Source organism: Pseudophryne corroboree, chromosome 2 (assembly GCF_028390025.1).
Source record: "Pseudophryne corroboree isolate aPseCor3 chromosome 2, aPseCor3.hap2, whole genome shotgun sequence".
NCBI classification, from domain to species: domain Eukaryota; kingdom Metazoa; phylum Chordata; class Amphibia; order Anura; family Myobatrachidae; genus Pseudophryne; species Pseudophryne corroboree.
Genome location: NC_086445.1, coordinates 116280850 through 116305494, shown reverse-complemented (window position 1 = coordinate 116305494; position 24645 = coordinate 116280850). Strand labels below are relative to the sequence as shown.

Sequence of the window (24645 nt, the reverse complement as noted above, 5' to 3'; positions counted from 1 at the left end):
TCTCTATGTGGTGCTGCATTTCCTCCAATCGGACTGGTTTGAGCCGTTACAGGAGGTGGACGTAAAATATATTACGTGGAAGACTATCACACTGTTGGCCTTGGCTTCAGCAAAACGTGTGTCGGAGATGGGAGTTTTGTCTCACAAAAGTCCCTTGGCCAAATGTAATAGAGTGAGAGTTTCAGAAAGTGAGAGATTTGGTAAGGTTTTTCAGGGTTTTTTAAAGTGGCCATCATGTACACTGCAAAACCAGGTTGATCTTGCTGTGTAAACGATTTCCATTTAAAAAAAAAAAGTGAAACCTTACCAATTCTCTCACTTTTTGAAACTCTCACTTTATTACATTTGGCCCCCTATTTGATTTTCCATGAGGACAGAGCTGAACTCAGAACTCGTCAGCAATTTCTTCATAAGGTGGTGTCTGTGTTTCACATTAACCAACCTATTGTGGTTCCGGTTGTCACCGACACCTCCGCTACTTCAAAGTATTTGGATGTTGTGAGGGCTTTGAAGGTGTATGTGAAAAGAACAGCTCATCACAGAAAGACGGACTCGCTGTTTGTTCTTTATGATCCCAATAAGATTGGGGGTCCTGCTTCTAAGCAGACAATTGCACGCTGGATCAAACTTACTATTCAGCATGCTTATTTCAAGGCAAGTTTGCCATGTCCAAAATCTGTACAGGCCCACTCTACTCTGTCAGTTCTTCCTGGGCGGCTGCCCGGGGTGTATTGGCTTTACAGCTCTGCCGAGCAGCTACTTGGTCAGGTTCGAACACGTTTGCTAAGTTCTACAAGTTCGATACTTTGGCCTTTGAGGACCTTCAGTTTGGTCTATCAGTTCTGCAGGAACCTCAGCACTCTCCCACCCGGTTTGGGAGCTTTGGTACATCCCCATGGTACTAATGTGGATCCCAGTATCCTCTAAGACATAAGAGAAAATCGGATTTTAATTACCTACCGGTAAATCCTTTTCTCGTAGTCCATAGAGGATACTGGGTGCCCGCCCAGTGCTTCGTTCTTCCTGCACTGTTACTTTGTTAAGTAATGTTGGTTCAGCCGTTGTTGTTCTTATTTCAAGTTTGGTTAGCTTGGCTTTCCTCTTGTTGTGTGTGCTGGTTTGGAATCTCACCACTATCCTTTATCAAAGTATGTCAGTCTCCTCTGGCATAGTTTCCTAGACTGAGTCTGGTGGGAGGGGCATAGAGGGAGGAGCCAGCCCACACTATCAAATTCTTAAAGTGCCCATGGCTCCTAGTGGACCCGTCTATATCCCTTTGTACTAAATGAATCCCAGTATCCTCTACGGACTACGAGAAAAGGATTTACCGGTAGGTAATTAAAATCCTATTTTGTGGTGCTAGAAGCCAGCACCTTTACTCCTTCTTTTGTGGTACTAGAAGCCAGCACCTTTACTCCCTCTTTTGTGGTACTAGAAGCCAGCACCTTTACTCCCACTTTTGTGGTGCTAAAAGCCAGCACCTTTACTCCCTCTTTGATGGTACTAGAAGCCAACACCTTTACTTCCACTTTACTCCCAGCACCTTTACTCCCTCTTTTGTGGTGCTAGAAGCCAGCACCTTTACTCCCTCTTTTGTGGTGCTAGAAGCCAGCACCTTTACTCCCTATTTGGTGGTACTAGAAGCCAGCACCTTTACTCCCTGTATTGTGATACTAGAAGCCAGCACCTTTACTCCCTCTTTTGTGGTTCTAGAAGCCAACACCTTTACTTCCACTTTACTCCCAGCACCTTTACTCTCTTTCGTGGTGCTAAAAGCCAGCACCTTTACTCCCACTTTTGTGGTGCTAGAAGCCAGCACCTTTACTCTCTCTCTCTTTTGTGGTGCTAGAAGCCAGCACCTTTACTCTCTCTTTTGTGGTGCTAGAAGCCAGCACCTTTACTCCCTCTTTGGTGGTACTAGAAGCCAGCACCTTTACTCCCTCTTTTGTGGTACTAGAAGCCAGCACCTTTACTCCCTCTTTTGTGGTACTAGAAGCCAACACCTTTACTTCCACTTTACTCCCAGTACCTTTACGTTCTCTTTTGTGGTGCTAAAAGCCAGCACCTTTACTCCCACCTTTGTGGTGCTAGAAGCCAGCACCTTTACTCCCTCTTTTGTGGTGCTAGAAGCCAGCACAATTACTCCCACTTTTGTGGTGCTAGAAGCCAGCACCTTTACTCCCTCTTTTGTGGTGCTAGAAGCCAGCACCTTTACTCCCACTTTTGTGGTGCTAGAAGTGGAGCTGTGTAATGTTTTGAAGTTTTATTAATTGAAGATGTTAAAGCCCAGAACAAAAACATCTTTCATACTTTTTTCTGCAATTACTCACTATAGCTACTTGCAGGCAAGCTTTAATGGGTATTCATTTTTGAATAATATATGTATATATAAAAACTGCTGCTTCATGACGTTTCTTGGTAAAGGTCTGAATTAAGTTATTTAATGATACAAAACTAGTTTCTGTTTTTTCTACAAGTGTAATGTGACATGTTCACTTCAAAACAGCTCGACCTGTACACAGAGGTCTGTGTGTAGCCAGAGCTTGTGAGCTCTCCAGAGGGATTTGTGTAAACACAGATACATTCTCACAGATTGGCACAGCTAGTGTCTGTTGGTGCATAATGGTGAATGTGTCTGGGTATATATCTAAGTCACATAGGTCCATAACCAAGAGAAACAAAGGCAGTTTGTGTTTCAGTGCTGAAAGCAAAATGGTTTATTACAATAACACCATACTGCCATACTGTATAACAGCAGAACTGACCCCCAGTATTCCCTGTGTGTATGTTACATTTTATCCATATAACATACGTCTACAGAAAGAGCATATGGGGTTCTGCACCTGATAATATTACATTAATATCTCTTATGCACGTTTCACTTTTTGGCAAAAAAAGTAACTGCCATTTTTGTGTGTGTATATATAACGTATATAATGTGTGTGTTATATTTATTATTTTGCTGTTTCTGCAGACCGAATCAGGTGAAGTGGCAGCTGATGGTGGCGAGCTGCTATAGAAGAAGTGGTAGGTGTCTGGTTACATTTATTTTGCTTGTTCTTTTTGTGTCTGTGTGAATGATAAATGCATCTTTCTCAGAATAGCCGTACTGATCCTGAGTAGGATACAAGTGGAAATGTGGACGGCTGTCGTGGATTTTAGCATAATGCGCATTCCACACAAAGAGTGGGACGGACATCGCTAGTGTGTACAGATTGATCCATCCATCCATGGACCACACTTTCTGTAAATGGGCGGTAACTGGGCAGTGAGCAAATGCTAGCAATACTGGCTAGGTCACACCGTCTTTATGGATAGTAAAGCTAATAAATTTGTCGAATACGCACCACTGAAAAAACATGCACGCATAGTGTCGTTTCCTAATAGCTGCAAACACAGCAATACATTTACACCTGAAAAATTTGTTTACATATCACCTTTTCCTTTAGTGCAGTAGCTCTAGACAAAATGTTGAAAGAATACAGTGGGGTAAATTTACTAACATTCGTAATTTTCCGTTTGAGGTCAAAGTTCAATCACGAATGACATCAAAAGTGTAAATATGCAACTTTTTGAATTGATTACGACTAATTTACTAAGCTGCCGTATTCTGCATTTTCGGTTTTTCCGATGTCGATGTCATTCGTTTTTTTAGGCAGTGTTTTACGTGAGTGACTTGTAAAACACTGCCGACTTTAATACAATGAATCTCGGCGCAGAGATCCGTGCTGGGCTTCATTGTGCACCTTGTAAAAAAAAAAAAAAAATGTTTAAACTTTAAAAAAAATTGCGTGGGGTCCCCCCTCCTAAGCCAAACCAGCCTCGGGCTCTTTGAGCCGGCCCTGGTTGCAAAAATATGGGGAAAAAATTGACAGGGGTTCCCCCATATTTAAGCAACCAGCACCGGGCTCTGCGCCTGGTCCTGGTTCCAAAAATACGGAGGACAAAAAGCGTAGGAGTCCCCCGTATTTTTTAAACCAGCACCGGGCTCCACTAGCTGGACAGATAATGCCACAGCCGGGGGTCACTTTTATACAGCGCCCTGCGGCCGTGGCATTAAATACCCAACTAGTCACCCCTGGCCGGGGTACCCTGGAGGAGTGGGAACCCCTTCAATCAAGGGCCCCTCCAGCCACCCAAGGGCCAGGGGTGAAGCCCGAGGCTGTCCCCCCCCATCCAATGGGCTGCGGATGGGAGGCTGATAGCCTTTTTGTCAAAAAATGAATATTGTTTTTAGTAGCAGTACTACAAGTCCCAGCAAGCCTCCCCCGCAAGCTGGTACTTGGAGAACCACAAGTACCAGCATGCGGCGGAAAACCGGGCCCGCTGGTACCTGTAGTAGTACTACTACTAAAAAATACCCCAATAAAGACATAACACACACACCTTGAAAGTATAACTTTAATGCATACATACACACCACCATATACACATATTTACCTTATGTTCACACGAGGGTCGGTCCTCTTCTCCATGTAGAATCCATGGTGTACCTGTTGAAAAAATTCTACTCACCAAATCCAGTGTAGAGGGCTCCTCGGGTAATCCATTTGTAATCCACGTACTTGTAAAAATAAAAAAACGGACACCCGACCACGAACTGAAAGAGGCCCCATGTTTTCACATGGGACCCCTTTCCCCGAATGCCAGAAACCCCCTCTGACTTAAGTCTAAGAGGGTTTCTTCAGCCAATCAGGGAGCGCCACGTTGTGGCGCCCTCCTGATCGGCTGTGTGCTCCTGTACTGTATGACAGGCGGCACACGGCAGTGTTACAATGTAGCGCCTATGCGCTCCATTGTAACCAATGGTGGGAACTTTGTGGTCAGCGGGTGACCGAAAGTAACCTCACCGCTGACCACAAAGTTCCCACCATTGGTTACAATGGAGCGCATAGGCGCTACATTGTAACACTGCCGTGTGCCGCCTGTCAGACAGTACAGGAGCACACAGCCGATCAGGAGGGTGCCACAACGTGGCGCTCCCTGATTGGCTGAAGAAACCCTCTTAGACATAAGTCAGAGGGGGTTTCTGGCATTCGGGGAAAGGGGTCCCATGTGAAAACATGGGGCCTCTTTCAGTTCGTGGTCGGGTGTCCGTTTTTTTATTTTGACAAGTACGTGGATTACAAATGGATTACCCGAGGAGCCCTCTACACTGGATTTGGTGAGTAGAATTTTTTCAACAGGTACACCATGGATTCTACATGGAGAAGAGGACCGACCCTCGTGTGAACATAAGGTAAATATGTGTATATGGTGGTGTGTATGTATGCATTAAAGTTATACTTTCAAGGTGTGTGTGTTATGTCTTTATTGGGGTATTTTTTTAGTAGTAGTACTACAGGTACCAGCGGGCCCGGTTTTCCGCCGCATGCTGGTACTTGTGGTTCTCCAAGTACCAGCTTGCGGGGGAGGCTTGCTGGGACTTGTAGTACTGCTACTAAAAACAATATTCATAACTTACAACAAAGGCTATCAGCCTCCCATCCGCAGCCCATTGGATGGGGGGGGACAGCCTCGGGCTTCACCCCTGGCCCTTGGGTGGCTGGAGGGGGGGGACCCCTTGATTGAAGGGGTTCCCACTCCTCCAGGGTTCCCCGGCCAGGGGTGACTAGTTGGGTATTTAATGCCACGGCCGCAGGGCGCTGTATAAAAGTGACCCCCGGCTGTGGCATTATCTGTCCAGCTAGTGGAGCCCGGTGCTGGTTTCAAAAATACGGGGGACCCCTACGCTTTTTGTCCCCCGTATTTTTGGAACCAGGACCAGGCGCAGAGCCCGGTGCTGGTTGTTTAAATATGGGGGAACCCCTGTCAATTTTTCCCCCATATTTTTCCAACCAGGACCGGCTCAAAAAGCCCGAGGCTGGTTTGGCTTAGGAGGGGGGACCCCACACAATTTTTTTCCAAAAAATTAACACTTTCCCATCCCCTTCCCACTGATAAACATGCACGGATCTCATGGATCCCTGCATGCCTATCCAAACACGGGATAAAAAAGCAGGTCTGTTTTTTTTTTAGCACTTTTTTACGATTTGTATTTCTGCACGGCAGTGTTTGGCTATTGTCGGCAGTGTTATTGATTTGCACTTTTTAGTAAATTCCCGATTTCTACCAAATTGCAGGCGTATTTGACCGATGGTGTATTGATTCGTGATTTTTTCCTAGGACTTCCAAAATATTACGAATGCCCTCATCACTGCCGTGATTTTTGCTTAGTAAATTACCGAGATGACACTTTGAAGAAAAAACGGCATCTCGGTCAAAATCGGGACCTTAGTAAATATACCCCAGTGTCTGTTAAAATCCATACTCTTCATATCTCATTGATGGTTAATAAGTAATTATCAATACAAAGAATTCTGTTTAAAAACTTTATTCCATGGAGAGTTTTGCTGCAATTCAGACTGAGGAATAAATATATATTTTTTCTTTGTCTCCTTCACATCCTAAATAAATTATTGGGACCTCATTCCTACCCTCCTTTCCTTCATTTTCTGTCTTTCCCTCCCTTCCTTCCGTTTTTCTTCCTTCCCTCTCTTCCTTTTCCTTCCTTTTTTCTTTCCGTTACTCCCTTAATTTTTCTTCCTTCCCTCCATTCCTTAATCTTCCCTCCCTTCCTTTTCCTTCTCTCCCTTCCTTCCTTAATCTTCCCTCCTTCCTTCCTTCCTTCCTTCCTTCCTTCCTTCCTTCCTTCCTTCCTTCCTTCCTTCCTTCCTTCCTTCCTTCCTTCCTTCCTACGTCCTAGTGGATGCTGGGTACTCCGTAAGGACCATGGGGTATAGACGGGCTCCGCAGGAGACTGGGCACTCTTAAAAGAAAGATTAGGTACTATATCTGGTGTGCACTGGCTCCTCCCTCTATGCCCCTCCTCCAGACCTCAGTTAGTATCTGTGCCCGGCCAGAGCTGGATGCACCCTAGGGGCTCTCCTGAGCTTCCTAGAAAGAAAGTATTTGTTAGGTTTTTTATTTTCAGTGAGATCTGCTGGCAACAGACTCACTGCTACGTGGGACTGAGGGGAGAGAAGCGAACCTACCTGCTTGCAGCTAGCTTGGGCTTCTAAGGCTACTGGACACCATTAGCTCCAGAGGGATCGAACACAGGCCCAGTCCTCGGTCGTCCGGTCCCGGAGCCGCGCCGCCGCCCCCCTTGCAGAGCCAGAAGAACGAAGAGAAGTTGAAAATCGGCGGCTGAAGACTCCGGTCTTCATTAAGGTAGCGCACAGCACTGCAGCTGTGCGCCATTGCTCCCTTAGCACACCACACACTCCGGTCACTGATGGGTGCAGGGCGCTGGGGGGGGGGCGCCCTGGGCAGCAATTAGATTACCTTACTTGGCGAAAAGCACATAATACAGTCTGATAAACTGTATATGTGCATTAACCCCCGCCATTAAAGTACATAAAAGGACAGAAGCCCGCCGCTGAGGGGGCCGGGCCTTCTTCCTCAGCACACCGGCGCCATTTTCTCTTCACAGCTCAGCTGGAAGGAAGCTCCCCAGGCTCTCCCCTGCAGTATCCTGGTACACAAAGGGTAAAAAAGAGAGGGGGGGCACATAAATTTAGGCGCAAAACTGTGTATATAAGCTGCTATAGGGGAAAAATCACTCAGTATAGTGTACATCCCTGTATTATATAGCGCTGTGGTGTGTGCTGGCATACTCTCTCTCTGTCTCTCCAAAGGGCCTGGTGGGGGAACTGTCTTCAAATAGAGCATCCCCTGTGTGTGTGGTGTGTCGGTACGCGTGTGTCGACATGTCTGAGGTAAAAGGCTCCTCTAAGGAGGTGATAGAGCGGATAAGTGTGTGGGAGGGTGTCTCCGTCAACAACGCCGACACCTGTTTGGATATGTGTAAGTGCTGAGGTAAAATTATTGCACAAAAGGTTAGGGAACAGAAAGGATATCTACCCTGGTCTGTCCCTATGTCACAGAGTCCTTCAGAGTCTCTCTATGTTCACTATCCAAAATAACAAAGTATCGACACGGAGTTTAACTCCACTGTCGACTACGATAATGCAAAGTTACAGCCAAGAGGGCTAAAAGATATTCAATATATGATTATTGGAATAAAAGATGATTTGCATATCACTGATGACTCATCTGTCCCTGACACGAGAGTACACATGTTAAGGGGAAGAATGCTGAGGTAAATTTCCCTCCTCTCATGAGGAAAAAGAGCGGGAATCTCCAGACGAGACGGCAGCTTCCCACAAGAGAATTCTCAGGCTGTATCCTTTCCCCACTAGGGCCAGGATGTGTTGAGAATCTTCCCCTGGGGTGTCCTGTTTGCACAGACGGTAGCACTTGCTATTCTCAGGGATCCTGCAGATAGCGTGCACATTCTAGTATACTACCCAGACCGGCGATTGTGTCGGCATGGGTTTATAGCGCTGTGGCAGCGTGGACAGGTACCTCATCAGCAGAGATTGAGACCCTAGTATGCATATAAATATTTTAAGATGCTGTCTTAAGTGATAGATATAGAATTATAAAGCATGCCCAAAGGGACATGAGTATACTGGGTCCTAGAGACAAAAGCTATGTCGATTTCTGCTTGACTTGTCCTCTAGAATATACATTGGACAGATGATGCCGACTTAAGAGGCATATGGAAGGCTGAGGATTGTGTGGAGAAAGGTTCTCGGGCCTGGTCTCCACAGTTATAGCTGGTAATTCTGATATTTTGCCTTATATTCCTGCACAGCCTAGGAAAGTACGACATTATTAAATGCAGCTTTTCGAATAAAGAAACAAGAAAGTCTGAGGTGCGTCCTTTCTTGTCAGAGCCGGGGGCAGAGGAATGAAGCTGTACAACACAGCTAGTCCCCAGGAACAGAAGTCCTCCCCGGCCTCTACAAAAATCCACCGCATGTCGCTGGGGCTCCACAGGCGGAGCTAGGCCCGGTGGGGACACGCCTTCGTAAGTTCAGCCACAAGTGGGTTCACTCCCTGTTAGATCCCTGGGCAATAGAAATTGTATCGCATGGATACAGGCTGGACTGTGAGAAGATGCCCCCTCACCGAGGACCAGGCGGGCTTCCCCCCAAGAGAGGGAGCCAGTGTTAACTGCAATTCGTAAATTGTATCTTCAACAGGTGGTGGTCAAGGGTCCCCTCCTTCAACAAGAGGGTGTTATTATTCGACCATGTTATAATCCCAAAACCAGACGGTTCGGTTAGACCCATATTGAATTAAAATCCCTGAACATATACCTGAAAAGGTTCAGGTTCAAGATGGAATCGCTAAGAGCGGTCATTGCATGCCTGAAATGAATCGGGACATAAGGGATGCATACCTTCGTGACCCCATTTATCCACCTCATCAGGCGTACCTCAGAATTGCGGTACGGGATTGTCATTACCAATTTCACCAAGGTAATGGCGGATATGATGGTGCTCCTGCGGAAGCAAGGTGTCACTATTATCACATACTTGGATGATCTCCTCATAAAAGCGAGATCAAGAGAGCAGTTGCTGGACAGCGTATCACCTTCTCTGGAAGTGAAACGGCAACACGACTGGATTCTATATATTCCAAAGTCGCAGTTGGTTCCTACAGCTAATCTGCCTCGCCTAGGCATGATCCTAGACACAGACCAGAAGAGGGTTTATCTCCCGATAGAGAGAGCTCAGGAGCTCATGACACTGGTCAGGAATCCATTGAAAACCAAAACAGGTGTCAGTGCATCACTGCACTCGAGGCCATCCCCTTCGGCTGGTTCCATGCAAGGACAATGGAACTTACTGGACAAGTGGTCCGGATCACATCTTCAGATGCATCGGTTAATCACCCTATCCCCCAGGGCCAGGGTGTCTCTCCTGTGGTGGCTGCGGAGTGCTCACCTTCTCGAGGGCCGCAGATTCGGCATTCAGGACTGGGTCCTGGTGACCACGGATGCAAGCCTCCGAGGGTGGGGGGCAGTTACACAGGGAAGAAAATTCCAAGGTTGTGGTCAAGCCAACAGACTTGCCTTCACATCAATATCCTGGAACTAAGGGCCATATACAACGCCCTAAGTCAAGCGGAGTTCCTGCTTCGCGACCAACCGGTTCTGATCCAGTCAGACCGCAGGGGCTCATGTAAACCACCAGGGCGGCACAAGGAGCAGGGTGGCGAGGGTAGAAGCCACCAGAATTCTTCGCTGGGCGGAGAATCAAGTAAGCGCACTGTCAGCAGTGTTCATTCCGGGAGTGGACACGACCTCCACCCGGGAAAGTGGTGACTTCATCAGGAAGTCTTCACGCAGTTTTGCAAATTGATGGAAACTGCCTCAGGTGGACTACATGGCGTCCCACCTCAATAAAAAGATAAAAAAGGTTTTACGCTGGGTCAAGGGACTCTCAGGCGATAGCTGTGGTCGCACTAGTAACACCGTGGGTGTTCCAGTCGGTCTATATATTCCCTCCTCTTCCTCTCAGACCCAAGGGCTGAGAATTGTAATAAACGGAGGAGTGTGAACAATATTCTTTGCTCCGGATTGGCCAAGAAGGACTCGGTACCCGGAACTGCAAGAAATGCTCTCAGAGGACCCATGGCCTCTGCCTCTCAGTCAGGACATGTTGCAACAGGGACCCTGTCTGATCCAAGACTTACCGCGGCTGCGTTGGACGGCATGGTGGTTGAACGCCGGATCCTAGCGGAAAAGGGCATTCCGGATGCAGTTATTCCTACGCTGATAAAGGCTAGGAAAGACGTGACAGCAAGACTTTTTCACTGTATATGGCGAAAATAGGTTGCTTGGTGTGTGGCCGGGAAGGCCCTACAGAGGAATTCCAGGGGGGTCGATTCCTGCACTTCCTACAGTCAGGAGTGACTATGGGCCTAAAATTAGGATCCATAAAGGCCAAGATTTCGGCCCTATCCCTTTTTCTCTCAAAAAGAACTGGCTTCACTGCCTGAAGTTCGGACGTTGTTACAGGGGTGCTGCATATTCAGCCCTTTTGTGCCTCCAGTGGCACCTTGGGATCTTAACGTGTGTTGGATTCCTAAAATCCCACTGGTTTGAGCCACTTAAGACCGTGGAGCTAAAATATCTCACGTGGAAAGTGGTCATGCTTTTGGCCTTAGCTTGGACTAGGCGTGTGTCAGAATTGGCGGCTTTGTCATGTAAAATCCCATATCTGATCTTCCATATGGAAAGGGCAGAATGGAGGACTCGTCCCCAATTTCTCCCTAAGGTGGTATCATCGTTTCATTTGAACCAACCTATTGTGGTGCCTGCGGCTACTAGGGACTTGGAGGATTCCAAGTTGCTGGATGTAGTCCGGGCCCTGAAACTTTATGTTTCCAGGACGGCTAGAGTCAGAAAAACTGACTCGCTATTTATCCTGCATGCACCCAACAAGCTGGGTGCTCCTGCTTCAAAGCAGACTATTGCTCGCTGGATCTGTAGCACCATTCAGCTTGCACATTCTGCGGCTGGACTGCCGCATCCTAAATCAGTAAAAGCCCATTCCACGAGGAAGGTGGGCTCTTCTTGGGCGGCTGCCCGAGGGGTCTCGGCTTTACAACTTTGCCGAGCTGCTACTTGGTCGGGTTCAAACACTTTTGCAAAATTCTACAAGTTTGATACCCTGGCTGAGGAGGACCTTGAGTTTGCTCATTCGGTGCTGCAGAGTCATCCGCACTCTCCCGCCCGTTTGGGAGCTTTGGTATAATCCCCATGGTCCTTACGGAGTACCCAGCATCCACTAGGACGTCAGAGAAAATAAGAATTTACTCACCGGTAATTCTATTTCTCGTAGTCCGTAGTGGATGCTGGGAGCCCGTCCCAAGTGCGGACTCTCTGCAATACATGTATATAGTTATTGCTTAACTAAAGGGTTATTGTAAGAGCCATCTGTTGAGAGAGGCTCAGTTATTGTTCATACTGTTAACTGGGTATAGTTATCACGAGTTGTACAGTGTGATTGGTGTGGCTGGTATGAGTCTTACCCTGGATTCCAAATCCTTTCCTAGTAATGTCAGCTCTTCCGGGCACAGTTTCCCTAACTGAGGTCTGGAGGAGGGGCATAGAGGGAGGAGCCAGTGCACACCAGATATAGTACCTAATCTTTCTTTTAAGAGTGCCCAGTCTCCTGCGGAGCCCGTCTATACCCCATGGTCCTTACGGAGTACCCAGCATCCACTACGGACTACGATAAATAGAATTACCGGTGAGTAAATTCTTATTTTTTCTTCTTTAATCTTCCCTCCCTTCCATTTTCCTTAATTTTTCTTCCTTCCCGCCCTTCCTTTGCTTCATAGAAACATAGAATTTGATGGCAGATAATAACTACTTGGCCCATCTAGTCTGCCCCTTTTTTTTTATCATATTTTTATCTCAAACCTTATTTGATCCTTATTTTTTCTTTTGTAAGGATATCCTTAGGTCTATCCCGTGCATGTTTAAATTGCTCTACTGTCTTAGCCTCTACCACCTCTGATGAGAGGCTATTCCACTTGTCCACTAACCTTTCTGTGAAGTAATTTTTCCACAAATTTACCTTGAACCTCCCCCCCCTCCAGTCTCAGTGCATGTCCTTGTGTCCTGTTGCTTCTCTTCATTTGGAGAATGTTTCCCTCCTGGACTTTGTTAAAACCCTTGAAGTATTTGAAAGTTTCTATCATCTCCCCCCTTTCCCTTCTCTGCTCCAAACTATACATATTGAGATTTTTTCTTCTTTCTGGGTATGTTTTGTGATGTAGGCCATGTACCATTTTAGTTGCCCTTCTTTGTACAGTCTCTAATGTATTAATAATATTCTTTTGAAGATATGGTCTCCAGAATTGAACACAGTATTATAGATGAGGCCATACCAATGACCTATACAATGGCATTATTACTTCTTTATTTCTGCTGCTGATTCCTCTCCCAGTGCAGCCAAGCATCTGACTAGCCTTCCTCATTGCTTTGTTACATTGCTTACCTGCCTTTAAGTCGCCTGAAATAGTGACTCCTAGATCCCTTTCCTCCTCAGTAGTTTCCAGTATAGTGCCATCAATACTATATTTAGCCTTTGGATTTTTGAGACCCAAGTGCATGATTTTGCATTTTTTGGCATTAAACTGTAATTGCCACACCCTTGACCATACCTCTAGTCTACCTAGATTTTCAATAATTTGTTTTACCCCTCCTGGTGCGTCTGCCCTGTTGCATACCTTTGTGTCATCTGCAAAAAGGAATACTTTCCCTTTAATGCTATTTGCAGTGTCACCAATAAAGATATTTCTCTGACGTCCTGGTGGATGCTGGGAACTCCGTAAGGACCATGGGGAATAGACGGGCTCCGCAGGAGACTGGGCACTCTAAAAGAAAGATTAGGTACTATCTGGTGTGCACTGGCTCCTCCCTCTATGCCCCTCCTCCAGACCTCAGTTAGATTTCTGTGCCCGGCCGAGCTGGATGCACACTAGGGGCTCTCCTGAGCTCCTAGAAAGAAAGTATATTTTAGGTTTTTTATTTTACAGTGAGACCTGCTGGCAACAGGCTCACTGCAACGAGGGACTAAGGGGAGAAGAAGCGAACCTACCTGCTTGCAGCTAGCTTGGGCTTCTTAGGCTACTGGACACCATTAGCTCCAGAGGGATCGACCGCAGGACCCGTCCTTGGTTTTCGTTCCCGGAGCCGCGCCGCCGTCCCCCTTACAGAGCCAGAAGCATGAAGATGGTCCGGAAAATCGGCGGCAGAAGACTTCAGTCTTCACCAAGGTAGCGCACAGCACTGCAGCTGTGCGCCATTGCTCCTCTGTACACCTCACACTCCGGTCACTGATGGGTGCAGGGCGCTGGGGGGGGGCGCCCTGAGCAGCAATATAAACACCTTGGCTGGCAAAATAATCACAATATATAGCCCCAGAGGCTATATATGTGATAATTACCCCTGCCAGAATCCATAAAAAAGCGGGAGAAAAGTCATCCGAAAAAGGGGCGGAGCTATCTCCCTCAGCACACTGGCGCCATTTCTCCCTCACAGCTTCGCTGGAAGGAAGCTCCCTGGCTCTCCCCTGCAGTCTGCACTACAGAAAGGGTAAAAAAGAGAGGGGGGGCACTAAATTTAGGCGCAGTATAACTTATAGCAGCTATAAGGGGACATAATTCAGTTAGTCCCTGCATTATATAGCGCTCTGGTGTGTGCTGGCATACTCTCTGTCTGTCTCCCCAAAGGGCTTTTGTGGGGTCCTGTCTCCTGTTAAGAGCATTCCCTGTGTGTGTGCGGTGTGTCGGTACGACTGTGTCGACATGTTTGATGAGGAGGCTTATGTGGAGGCAGAGCAGATGCCTATAAATGTGATGTCACCCCCTGCGGGGCAGACACCTGAGTGGATGGACTTATGGAAGGAATTACGTGCAAGTGTCGACTCCTTACATAAAAAATTTGACGACATGCCAAATGCGGGACAGCCGGCTTCTCAGCTCGTGCCTGCCCAGACGACTCAAAGGCCATCAGGGGCTCTAAAGCGCCCACTACCTCAGATGGCAGACACAGATGTCGACACGGATACTGATACCAGTGTCGACGACGAAGAGTCTAATTTAATGTCCACTAGGGCCATTCGTTGCATGATTGAGGCAATGAAAGAGGTATTACACATTTCTGATATAAACCCAGGTACCTCAAAAAAGGGTATTATGTTTGGGGAGAAAAAACTACCAATAGTTTTTCCCCCATCTGAAGAATTAAATGAAGTGTGTGAAGAAGCGTGGGCTTTCCCCGATAAAAAAATTGGTAATTTCTAAAAAGTTACTAATGGCGTTCCCTTTCTCGCCAGAGGATAGGTCACGTTGGGAAACACCCCCTAGGGTGGATAAAGCGCTCACACGTTTATCAAAAAAGGTGGCACTACCGTCTCCGGATACGGCCGCCCTAAAGGAACCTGCTGATAGAAAGCAGGAGGCGATCCTGAAGTCTGTATATACACACTCAAGCATTATACTGAGACCAGCTATTGCTTCAGCATGGATGTGCAGTGCTGCTGCTGCATGGTCAGATTCCCTGTCGGAAAATATTGACACCCTAGACAGGGACACTATATTGCTAACCGTAGAGCATATAAAAGACTCAGTCTTATACATGAGAGATGCACAGAGGGAGATCTGCCGGCTGGCATCTAGAATAAGTGCATTGTCCATTTCTGCTAGGAGAGGCTTATGGACTCGGCAGTGGACAGGGGATGCAGATTCGAAAAGGCACATGGAAGTTTTGCCTTATAAGGGTGAGGAGTTATTCGGGGATGGTCTCTCAGACCTAGTTTCCACAGCAACAGCTGGGAAGTCAGCATTTTTGCCCCATGTCCCCTCACAGCCTAAGAAAGCGCCGTATTATCAGGTACAGTCCTTTCGACCCCAGAAAAACAGGCGGGGAAAAGGCGGGTCCTTTCTGTCTAGAGGCAGAGGTAGGGGAAAAAAGCTGCAACAAACAGCAGGTTCCCAGGAACAAAAGTCCTCCCCCGCTTCTTCCAAGTCCGCCGCATGACGGTGGGGCTCCACAGGCGGAGCCAGGTACGGTGGGGGGCCCCCTCAAAAATTTCAGCGATCAGTGGGCTCGCTCACAGGTGGATCCCTGGATCCTTCAAGTAGTATCTCAGGGGTACAAGCTGGAATTCGAGGTGTCTTCCCCCCCGCCGTTTCCTCAAATCTGCCTTGCCAACAACTCCCTCGGGCAGGGTGGCTGTGCTAGAGGCAATTCACAAGCTGTATTCCCAGCAGGTGATAGTCAAGGTGCCCCTACTTCAACAAGGACGGGGTTACTATTCCACACTGTTTGTGGTACCGAAACCGGACGGTTCGGTGAGACCCATTTTAAATTTGAAATCCTTGAACACATACATAAAAAAAATTCAAGTTCAAGATGGAATCGCTCAGGGCGGTTATTGCAAGCCTGGACGAGGGGGATTACATGGTATCCCTGGACATCAAGGATGCTTACCTGCATGTCCCCATTTACCATCCTCACCAGGAGTACCTCAGATTTGTGGTACAGGATTGCCATTACCAATTCCAGACACTGCCGTTTGGACTGTCCACGGCACCGAGGGTGTTTACCAAGGTAATGGCAGAAATGATGATACTCCTTCGAAAAAAGGGAGTTTTAATTATCCCGTACTTGGACGATCTCCTTTATAAAGGCGAGGTCCAAGGAGCAGTTGTTGGTCGGAGTAGCACTATCTCGGGAAGTGCTACAACAGCACGGATGGATTCTAAACATTCCAAAGTCACAGCTGGTTCCTTCCACACGCCTACTGTTCCTGGGGATGGTTCTGGACACAGAACAGAAAAAAGTGTTTCTCCCGCAGGAGAAAGCCAAGGAGCTGTCATCTCTAGTCAGAGACCTCCTGAAACCAAAACAGGTATCGGTGCATCACTGCACACGAGTCCTGGGAAAAATGGTGGCTTCATACGAAGCAATTCCATTCGGCAGGTTCCATGCAAGAACCTTCCAGTGGGACCTCTTGGACAAGTGGTCGGGATCGCATCTTCAGATGCATCGGCTGATAACCCTGTCTCCAAGGACCAGGGTGTCTCTGCTGTGGTGGCTGCAGAGTGCTCATCTTCTAGAGGGCCGCAGATTCGGCATACAGGACTGGGTCCTGGTGACCACGGATGCCAGCCTTCGAGGCTGGGGGGCAGTCACACAGGGAAGAAATTTCCAAGGACTTTGGTCAAGTCAGGAGTCGTCCCTACACATAAATATTCTGGAACTGAGGGCCATTTACAATGCCCTAAGTCAGGCAAGGCCCCTGCTTCAAAACCAGCCGGTACTGATCCAATCAGACAACATCACGGCAGTCGCCCATGTAAACCGACAGGGCGGCACAAGAAGCAGGATGGCGATGGCAGAAGCCACAAGGATTCTCCGGTGGGCGGAAAATCACGTCGTAGCACTGTCAGCAGTGTTCATTCCGGGAGTGGACAACTGGGAAGCAGACTTCCTCAGCAGACACGACCTACACCCGGGAGAGTGGGGACTTCATCCAGAAGTCTTCAAACTGTTGGTAAACCGTTGGGAAAGGCCACAGGTGGACATGATGGCGTCCCGCCTCAACAAAAAGCTAAAGAGATATTGCGCCAGGTCAAGGGACCCTCAGGCGATAGCTGTGGACGCTCTAGTGACACCGTGGGTGTACCAGTCGGTTTATGTGTTCCCTCCTCTGCCTCTCATACCAAAGGTACTGAGAATAATAAGAAGGCGAGGAGTAAGAACGATACTCGTGGTTCCGGATTGGCCAAGAAGAGCTTGGTACCCAGAACTTCAAGAAATTATATCAGAGGACCCATGGCCTCTACCGCTCAGACAGGATCTGCTACAGCAGGGGCCCTGTCTGTTCCAAGACTTACCGCGGCTGTGTTTGACGGCATGGCAGTTGAATTCCGGATCCTAAAGGAAAAGGGCATTCCGGAGGAAGTCATTCCTACGCTGATAAAAGCCAGGAAAGAAGTAACCGCAAACCATTATCACCGTATTTGGCGAAAATATGTTGCGTGGTGTGAGGCCAGGAAGGCCCCTACAGAGGAATTTCAGCTGGGTCGTTTTCTGCACTTCCTACAGTCGGGAGTGACTATGGGCCTAAAATTGGGTTCCATTAAGGTCCAGATCTCGGCTCTGTCGATTTTCTTCCAGAAAGAACTGGCTTCAATGCCTGAAGTTCAGACATTTGTAAAGGGAGTGCTACATATTCAGCCCCCTTTTGTGCCTCCTGTGGCACCTTGGGATCTCAACGTGGTGTTGAGTTTCCTGAAATCACATTGGTTTGAGCCACTTCAAACTGTGGATCTGAAATATCTCACGTGGAAAGTGCTCATGTTATTGGCCTTGGCTTCGGCCAGGCGTGTGTCAGAATTGGCGGCTTTGTCATGTAAAAGCCCTTATCTGATTTTCCATATGGATAGGGCAGAATTGAGGACTCGTCCCCAGTTTCTCCCTAAGGTGGTATCAGCTTTTCACTTGAACCAACCTATTGTAGTGCCTGCGGCTACTAGGGACTTGGAAGATTCCAAGTTACTGGACGTAGTCAGGGCCTTGAAAATTTATGTTTCCAGGACGGCTGGAGTCAGGAAAACTGACTCGCTTTTTATCCTGTATGCACCCAACAAACTAGGTGCTCCTGCTTCTAAGCAGACTATTGCTCGCTGGATTTGTAGCACAATTCAGCTGGCGCATTCTGCGGCTGGATTGCCGCATCCTAAATCAGTAAAAGCCCATTCCACGAGGAAAGTGGGCTCTTCTTGGGCGGCTGCCCGAGGGGTCTCGGCTTTACAACTTTGCCGAGCTGCAACTTGGTCAGGGGCAAACACGTTTGCTAAATTCTACAAATTTGATACCCTGGCTGAGGAGGACCTTGAGTTCTCTCATTCGGTGCTGCAGAGTCATCCGCCCGTTTGGGAGCTTTGGTATAATCCCCATGGTCCTTACGGAGTTCCCAGCATCCACTAGGACATCAGAGAAAATAAGATTTTACTCACCGGTAAATCTATTTCTCGTAGTCCGTAGTGGATGCTGGGCGCCCATCCCAAGTGCGGATTGTCTGCAATACTTGTATATAGTAATTGCCTAACTAAAGGGTTATTGTTGAGCCATCTGTTGAGAGGCTCAGTTATATTTCATACTGTTAACTGGGTATAGTATCACGAGTTATACGGTGTGATTGGTGTGGCTGGTATGAGTCTTACCCGGGATTCAAAATCCTTCCTTATTGTGTCAGCTCTTCCGGGCACAGTATCCTAACTGAGGTCTGGAGGAGGGGCATAGAGGGAGGAGCCAGTGCACACCAGATAGTACCTAATCTTTCTTTTAGAGTGCCCAGTCTCCTGCGGAGCCCCGTCTATTCCCCATGGTCCTTACGGAGTTCCCAGCATCCACTACGGACTACGAGAAATAGATTTACCGGTGAGTAAAATCTTATTTAAAAAGCACTGGTCCAAGTACAGATCCCTGGGGTACTCCACTAGTAACATTTCCCTCCTGTGAATGCACTCACTCTCTGTTTTCTATCCTGCAGCCAAGATCCATTCAATAATCCTAGTATCCAATCCCAAACTTTCAAGTTTATTGAGCAGTCTGCGATGTGGAACAGTGTCAAAAGCCTTACTAAAGTCTAGATAAGCTATATCCATGGCTCCACCTTTATCCATCACTTTTGTCACACAGTCAAAAAAGTCAATAAGATTTGTTTGACATGGACTTCCCCCAGTGAATCCATGCTGTTTGGGATCCTGTAAATTGCTGGATTTGAGATAATCTACAACTTTTTCTTTTAAGACTGATTCCATCAGTTTCCCTACTACTGATGTAAGACTCACTGGTCTGTAGTTGTTTGCCTCTTCCTTGCTTCCACTTTTGTGCAGTGGGACTACGTTCACTCTTTTCCAGTTCTCTGGAATTACTCCTGTAGCTAATGACTGGTTGAATAATTCTGTTAATGGTGCTACCAGCACCTCTTTAAATTATTTTAGTATCCTTGAATGTGCCCCATAGATTTGTCCACTCTCAGCTTTGAGAGTTCTGTTAGGACCTTCTCCTTTGTAAATGTACTTGTTTAATTTTCCTTCCTTAATCTCCCTCGCTTCATTTTTCTTCCCTCTCTCTCTTCCTTAGTCTTCATCCTTTAATTTTCCTTCCTCCCTTCCTTAATCTTCCCTCCCTTCTTTACTCTTCCCTCCCTTCCTTAATCTTCCCTGCCTTCCTTTTCCTTCCCTACCTTCCTTAATTTTCCTGGTCATGTACATTCATGTTCTTTTTTCTTTACCAGTATTTACCAGTATTGTAGAGTTTATGCAGTATAATGACCTTTGTCATATCTACAATACAAATGTGTTACATACAATATACAGGATTTGTGACATGTCTTTTACCTTTTCTATCTCTTCTCTCTATTTGTAACTGCAAACATAAACACCTGCAAAACACCTTACGAGATAATTTTTAAAGAATGCTAATTATATAATGATATTTTGTCATGTAAAATGTATATAACAGTGGTTACAATGTATAGTCACTATAGCAATCTTGTTGGAGACAGAGTGTGACTTCATGGTGCTCACCAGATGTGGTCTTGGATAGAAACCAATCCTGTTGTTTTATCCATTAATCATGTTCTGCTGATACAATTAACCCATTCGATACTTCAAGCTGATTTGTTGAGTAGTTCAGGTTGTGCCCATTGATGGTAACAAGGTCATTGCCACTTCATATTTTTGAACAATGTACCGTATATACTCGAGTATAAGCCGACTTTTTCAGCACTTTTTTTTGTGCTGAAAAAGCCACCTCTGCTTATACTCGAGTCAGTGGCAGTGCAGTGTGAAGGAGGGACACGGAGCGCACAGCGCGCGCCTCTCCTGTGTCCCTCCTGCATCTCCGGCGGCAGCGGCGGGTCTATTAAAGGAAGTACCCGTTCGTGACCTCTGATCACGAACCGGCACTTCCTTTAATAGACCCGCCGCGGCCGCCGGAGATGCAGGAGGGACACAGGAGAGGCGCGCGCGGTGCGCTCTGTGTCCCTCCTTCAGAAGACAGCGCGGGATCGACGGAGGGGTAAGTAACAGGCACTGGGGGAGCATATTTGGCACTTGGGGAGGGGGCATATGTGGCAGCATGAGGGGCATATGTGGCAGTATGAGGGGCATATGTGGCAACATGAGGGGCATATGTGGCGAGGGGCATATCTGGCAGCATGATGGCATATCTGGCAGCATGAGGGCATATCTGGCACTGTGGGGCATATCTGGCAGCATGAGGGCATATCTGGCAGCATGAGGGCATATCTGGCACATCTGGCACTGTGGGGCATATGTGGCACATCTGGCACTGTGGGGCATATTTGGCAGCATGAGGGCTTATCTGGCACATCTGGCACTGTGGGGCATATTTGGCAGCATGAGGGCATATCTGGCACATCAGGCACTGTGGGGCATATCTGGCACTGTGGGGGCATATCTGGCAGTATGAGGGCATATCTGGCACTGAGGGCTGTGTACGGCTAGAGCTGCATTTCCCACCCTAGGCTTATACTCGAGTCAATACGTTTTCCCAGGTTTTTGTGGTAGAATTAGGTGCCTCGGCTTATATTCGGGTCGACTTATACTCGAGTATATACGGTACTTTTAAATTAACTTCTTCAATTTTCTCCATGAAAAATTTGCCTGTGTGGTTGAAAATAGAAACAGACTTGAAAGGGTTAAACACTATGCTACAATATTCTAACATGCGGGGGAATGTAATAACTGCCAGATATCCAAACTTTTACGATTTTGACGATTTACAGGGAGCTACAAACACCTGCAGATAGACTGTAAGTGGGCACAAAATCTCCAGAAACATACCAAAAGTAAGCACGCCTCACCAGCCCAAATTCTCCGGAAATGTGCCAGGAAAAGTCATCCCACACCCCTTCATCCCATGTAATGCTAATTATCATGGGGCTTTTTACCCTACGACAGTGGTTCTCAAACTGTGTGCCATGGCACCCTGGGGTGCCTCAAGACACTTGCAGGGGTGCCCTGGGTTGGTGGTCCAGGACCAATTAAAAGTGTTTATGGTTAATGAAATAGGCAAAACCAGAGCTGGTGGCTGCCAATCATAAAGTATGTGGACAATCAGAAGCAAATCTTGTCCCTCACCGCACAATTCAACCTAAGGATGGCACAATTAAACACAATTTACTTAAAAAAAAATTCTAAATTTCTCAACAAAAAACATTTGGCTTAGGGGTGCCGTGAAAAAAATTCTGATACTCAAGGGCGACGTGATTCAAAAAAGGACTATGGCTTTTCCCCCACCCACGTAGCAGGGGGCGTGGAGACAATTATTGTAATTAATAGATTTATATGTTTAATTATTGTTGCACTCTAGGTCCCAGCAAGCCTTGCCATGCCTAAATGTAATGGCTGCCTAGGTCCCACTAGCACCTATAAAAATATAAAACATTACCTAAAAACACAGGCACATGCTGTTGTAAAAGTCCTTTACTGAAAAATATTACCCAACACATTCCCTCTTTTTCCTATATATTACTCGGATGGAAGGGAGAGTCCCTCTTCGTTTCAAGTAACTTCCAATTCCTGGCTTGGCAAGAAAAGAAAACCATATAGAATGACGCTGCACTTGTCCCCCACGTGAATCACAGGCATATTTAGCGCCTGTTATTTCTATTCAAATTAATGACTTCACTCTGATTGGTCAGAGCATGAAAACAACAATTCTGATGGGCTAGTATATTAAACTGCCCATTAATTTCAGTGCGTATGCTAAAAATACTGCTAGCGTCACTTAGGTCTCAAACTTATAATTTGAGTGAGGTGCTTGAGAATTCACGTAAGCAGAAAGCGGGTATGTGCACACTCCTGCAGATCAATGAACGCCCCTGTAAGTGTTTCCTAACCACCCCTTTTAGCTTTTTTTATATTATTAAACTGCCTCGCAAAGTGGAGGGTTTTTTTTCATAGTACGGGTATATTTTTGATAAACAATATTCAATAAACATGATAAAATTTGAAATTAGTGTTTTAGGTTTGGGGTTTGGTTCCACCGTGCATCTATTCATTCCTATTTCTAGTTTTGTTGTCTGTTAGACTTAGCTGAAAGTGAGCAGCTGTGAGTTATGCGTTGTTTGGTATTGAATAGTCACTGTTTCCATGGGCTTTTTTTATTTTTTTATTTAGCTATTGTATTAACTCCTTTTTGTCTTATTTTTATTCTTTTTTGTCAGGTAACTATCAAAAAGCCCTTGATAAATATAAGGATATTCACCGGAAATTCCCGGATAATGTTGAATGTAAGGATTGTTTTTTATTTATTTACCTTGCATTGTGTATTGTAAGTAAACAATATAAATTACTATTACAATAGAGATAACCCACCTTAATTTGCATCTACATGAAACTGCTGTATATTCATATGCTTGGCACGTGCAATATATAACACTCCTTGGGATGAGATTTCTGCTGTTGTCATCGTTTAGTTTTAGCTGCCAAGTAATGCTGAGTGGGCTATGCCTTACCTTTCACCCCCACCGCCTGCCCCTTGCACCCTCCCCAAGGCTCCTCCATACAGCAGATGGATATCCCTAAAGCCCAGTACAGCTGTGTGGTGTGTGATGGACTTAGGGAGGATGGGCTTTGTTGCATTTAGTCTAACAATTGGCTTCTGGCACTATTGGGGTTCCTGGTAGTGGATCCCCAATCACTGTCACCAATGGAGGCAGGCTTGTTTGATAAGGGGTTATCCAAATGTGAACTGTTATATTATTATGATCAATTTGCTTTAATAAATCAATTGGTTCTCCTATAAAATGTCTGTGGTGTTCAATCACCCACATACAGGCCTGCGGTACCTGGTGCGGCTGTGCACAGATACTGGGTTGAAGGAAGTGCAAGAATATGCAACAAAGTTGAAGAAGGTTGAGAAAATGAAGGAATTAAAGGAACAGGTAAACGTGTTCTCCAGCCAGGCAGGTTGTCATGTTAGAAGGGTGGAGCGTCTCTAACTAGCATCACTATGGGGTAGGGCAAGTTCCTGATTTGGCATCTAGCTTGGTATAGTCTGGCCACATCTAACTGATGTAATATGCATTGTCCTGAATGATGGGGAAGGGAGAACACTCCAGCTGTTTTTGGGCTATGTAAAGTTAATGTTGAATTTTAGGTTTAGTTAACTAAACCAGATGACAGAGGTTCAGGGCCAGATTAACAATGGAGCGGATGGAGCTACAACTTCAGGCCTCAACATAAACATAGGTCTATCATCATACATATACAAATTGTACTTCTAGTTCTTGCACATAATGATGCTACAGCACAGGTCACAGCTCCTCCCTTCTCAGTCCAGGCCCGTGATGCCCTTAATCTGGCCCTGTAGGGGGCAATAGCTTGTGCTGTGGTACATTGTAATTAAGTAGTGGTGAAGAGAGTTGGGTGGTGTGATACTGGTAGTACAGTGACATGTGGTTCCAGGGCAGACACCTGGGGGGGGGTCACAGTGTAGAGAGAATGAGGGGAGGTGTCGGGGGCGTTTTAAGAGAGGAGGTGGCCCGTGTGCAGCCTTCTGCATCAGGCGATCCCTTCTCTCTGACTGATGCACAGGTTTTAATACTTACCTCTCCGGAGTCCCCCTGCGGTACCATCCTTCTCCGCAGCGGCAATAGAGTCTGAGCACAGACTCTTTTGTATATGCACAAACCTCTGGGAACATGGTGCGGTGGCCGTTTTCCCGAACATTTTCTTAATGCGCATGCACGAAACTCCGGAAAGATGGCCATCGTGCCACCTTTCCGGAGTTTTCACCAGGCGCAATAGCGTTTGTTCCCCCTAGTGTTCAGACTCTATTGCGCTGCTGAGCAGGGATGGGTCCGATGGGGGACTCCAGAGAGGTAAGTATTAAACAAATGGGGCAGTGTGTACGGGGGTGGCCCCCCCTGGACCGCGGGCCCGTGTGCCCTGCACACACTGCACTCATTATAGATACGTCCAGTGGGAGGCGTGTCTGAAAGGAACATCCTTATAAAGATTTCTGAGCTGCAATACAACGGTCTCATCGCTGCCTTGTTATCGCACCCATGACTCTGACTAATGTAAAATGAAGGGTTATACGTGTGCAGCGCTCTACTGAAGAAGGAATCCAGGTCACCACATTTCAGCCAAGAATTGTATTTTCATTGTAAATTCCCATCATAT

At 46.7% G+C, this 24645-nt stretch overlaps 1 protein-coding gene across 1 annotated transcript in view; it reads left to right on the top strand.

Annotated features, from left to right (window-relative positions):
- IFT88 (intraflagellar transport 88) overlaps positions 1-24645 on the top strand; it is a 201417-nt gene that overhangs the window by 153330 nt on the left and 23442 nt on the right. The window contains exons 21-23 of the mRNA XM_063951641.1: positions 2975-3027; positions 22683-22748; positions 23296-23402. Of these exons, the coding sequence (XP_063807711.1) occupies positions 2975-3027; positions 22683-22748; positions 23296-23402 (226 nt within the window). The remainder of the gene's footprint in view (positions 1-2974; positions 3028-22682; positions 22749-23295; positions 23403-24645) is intronic.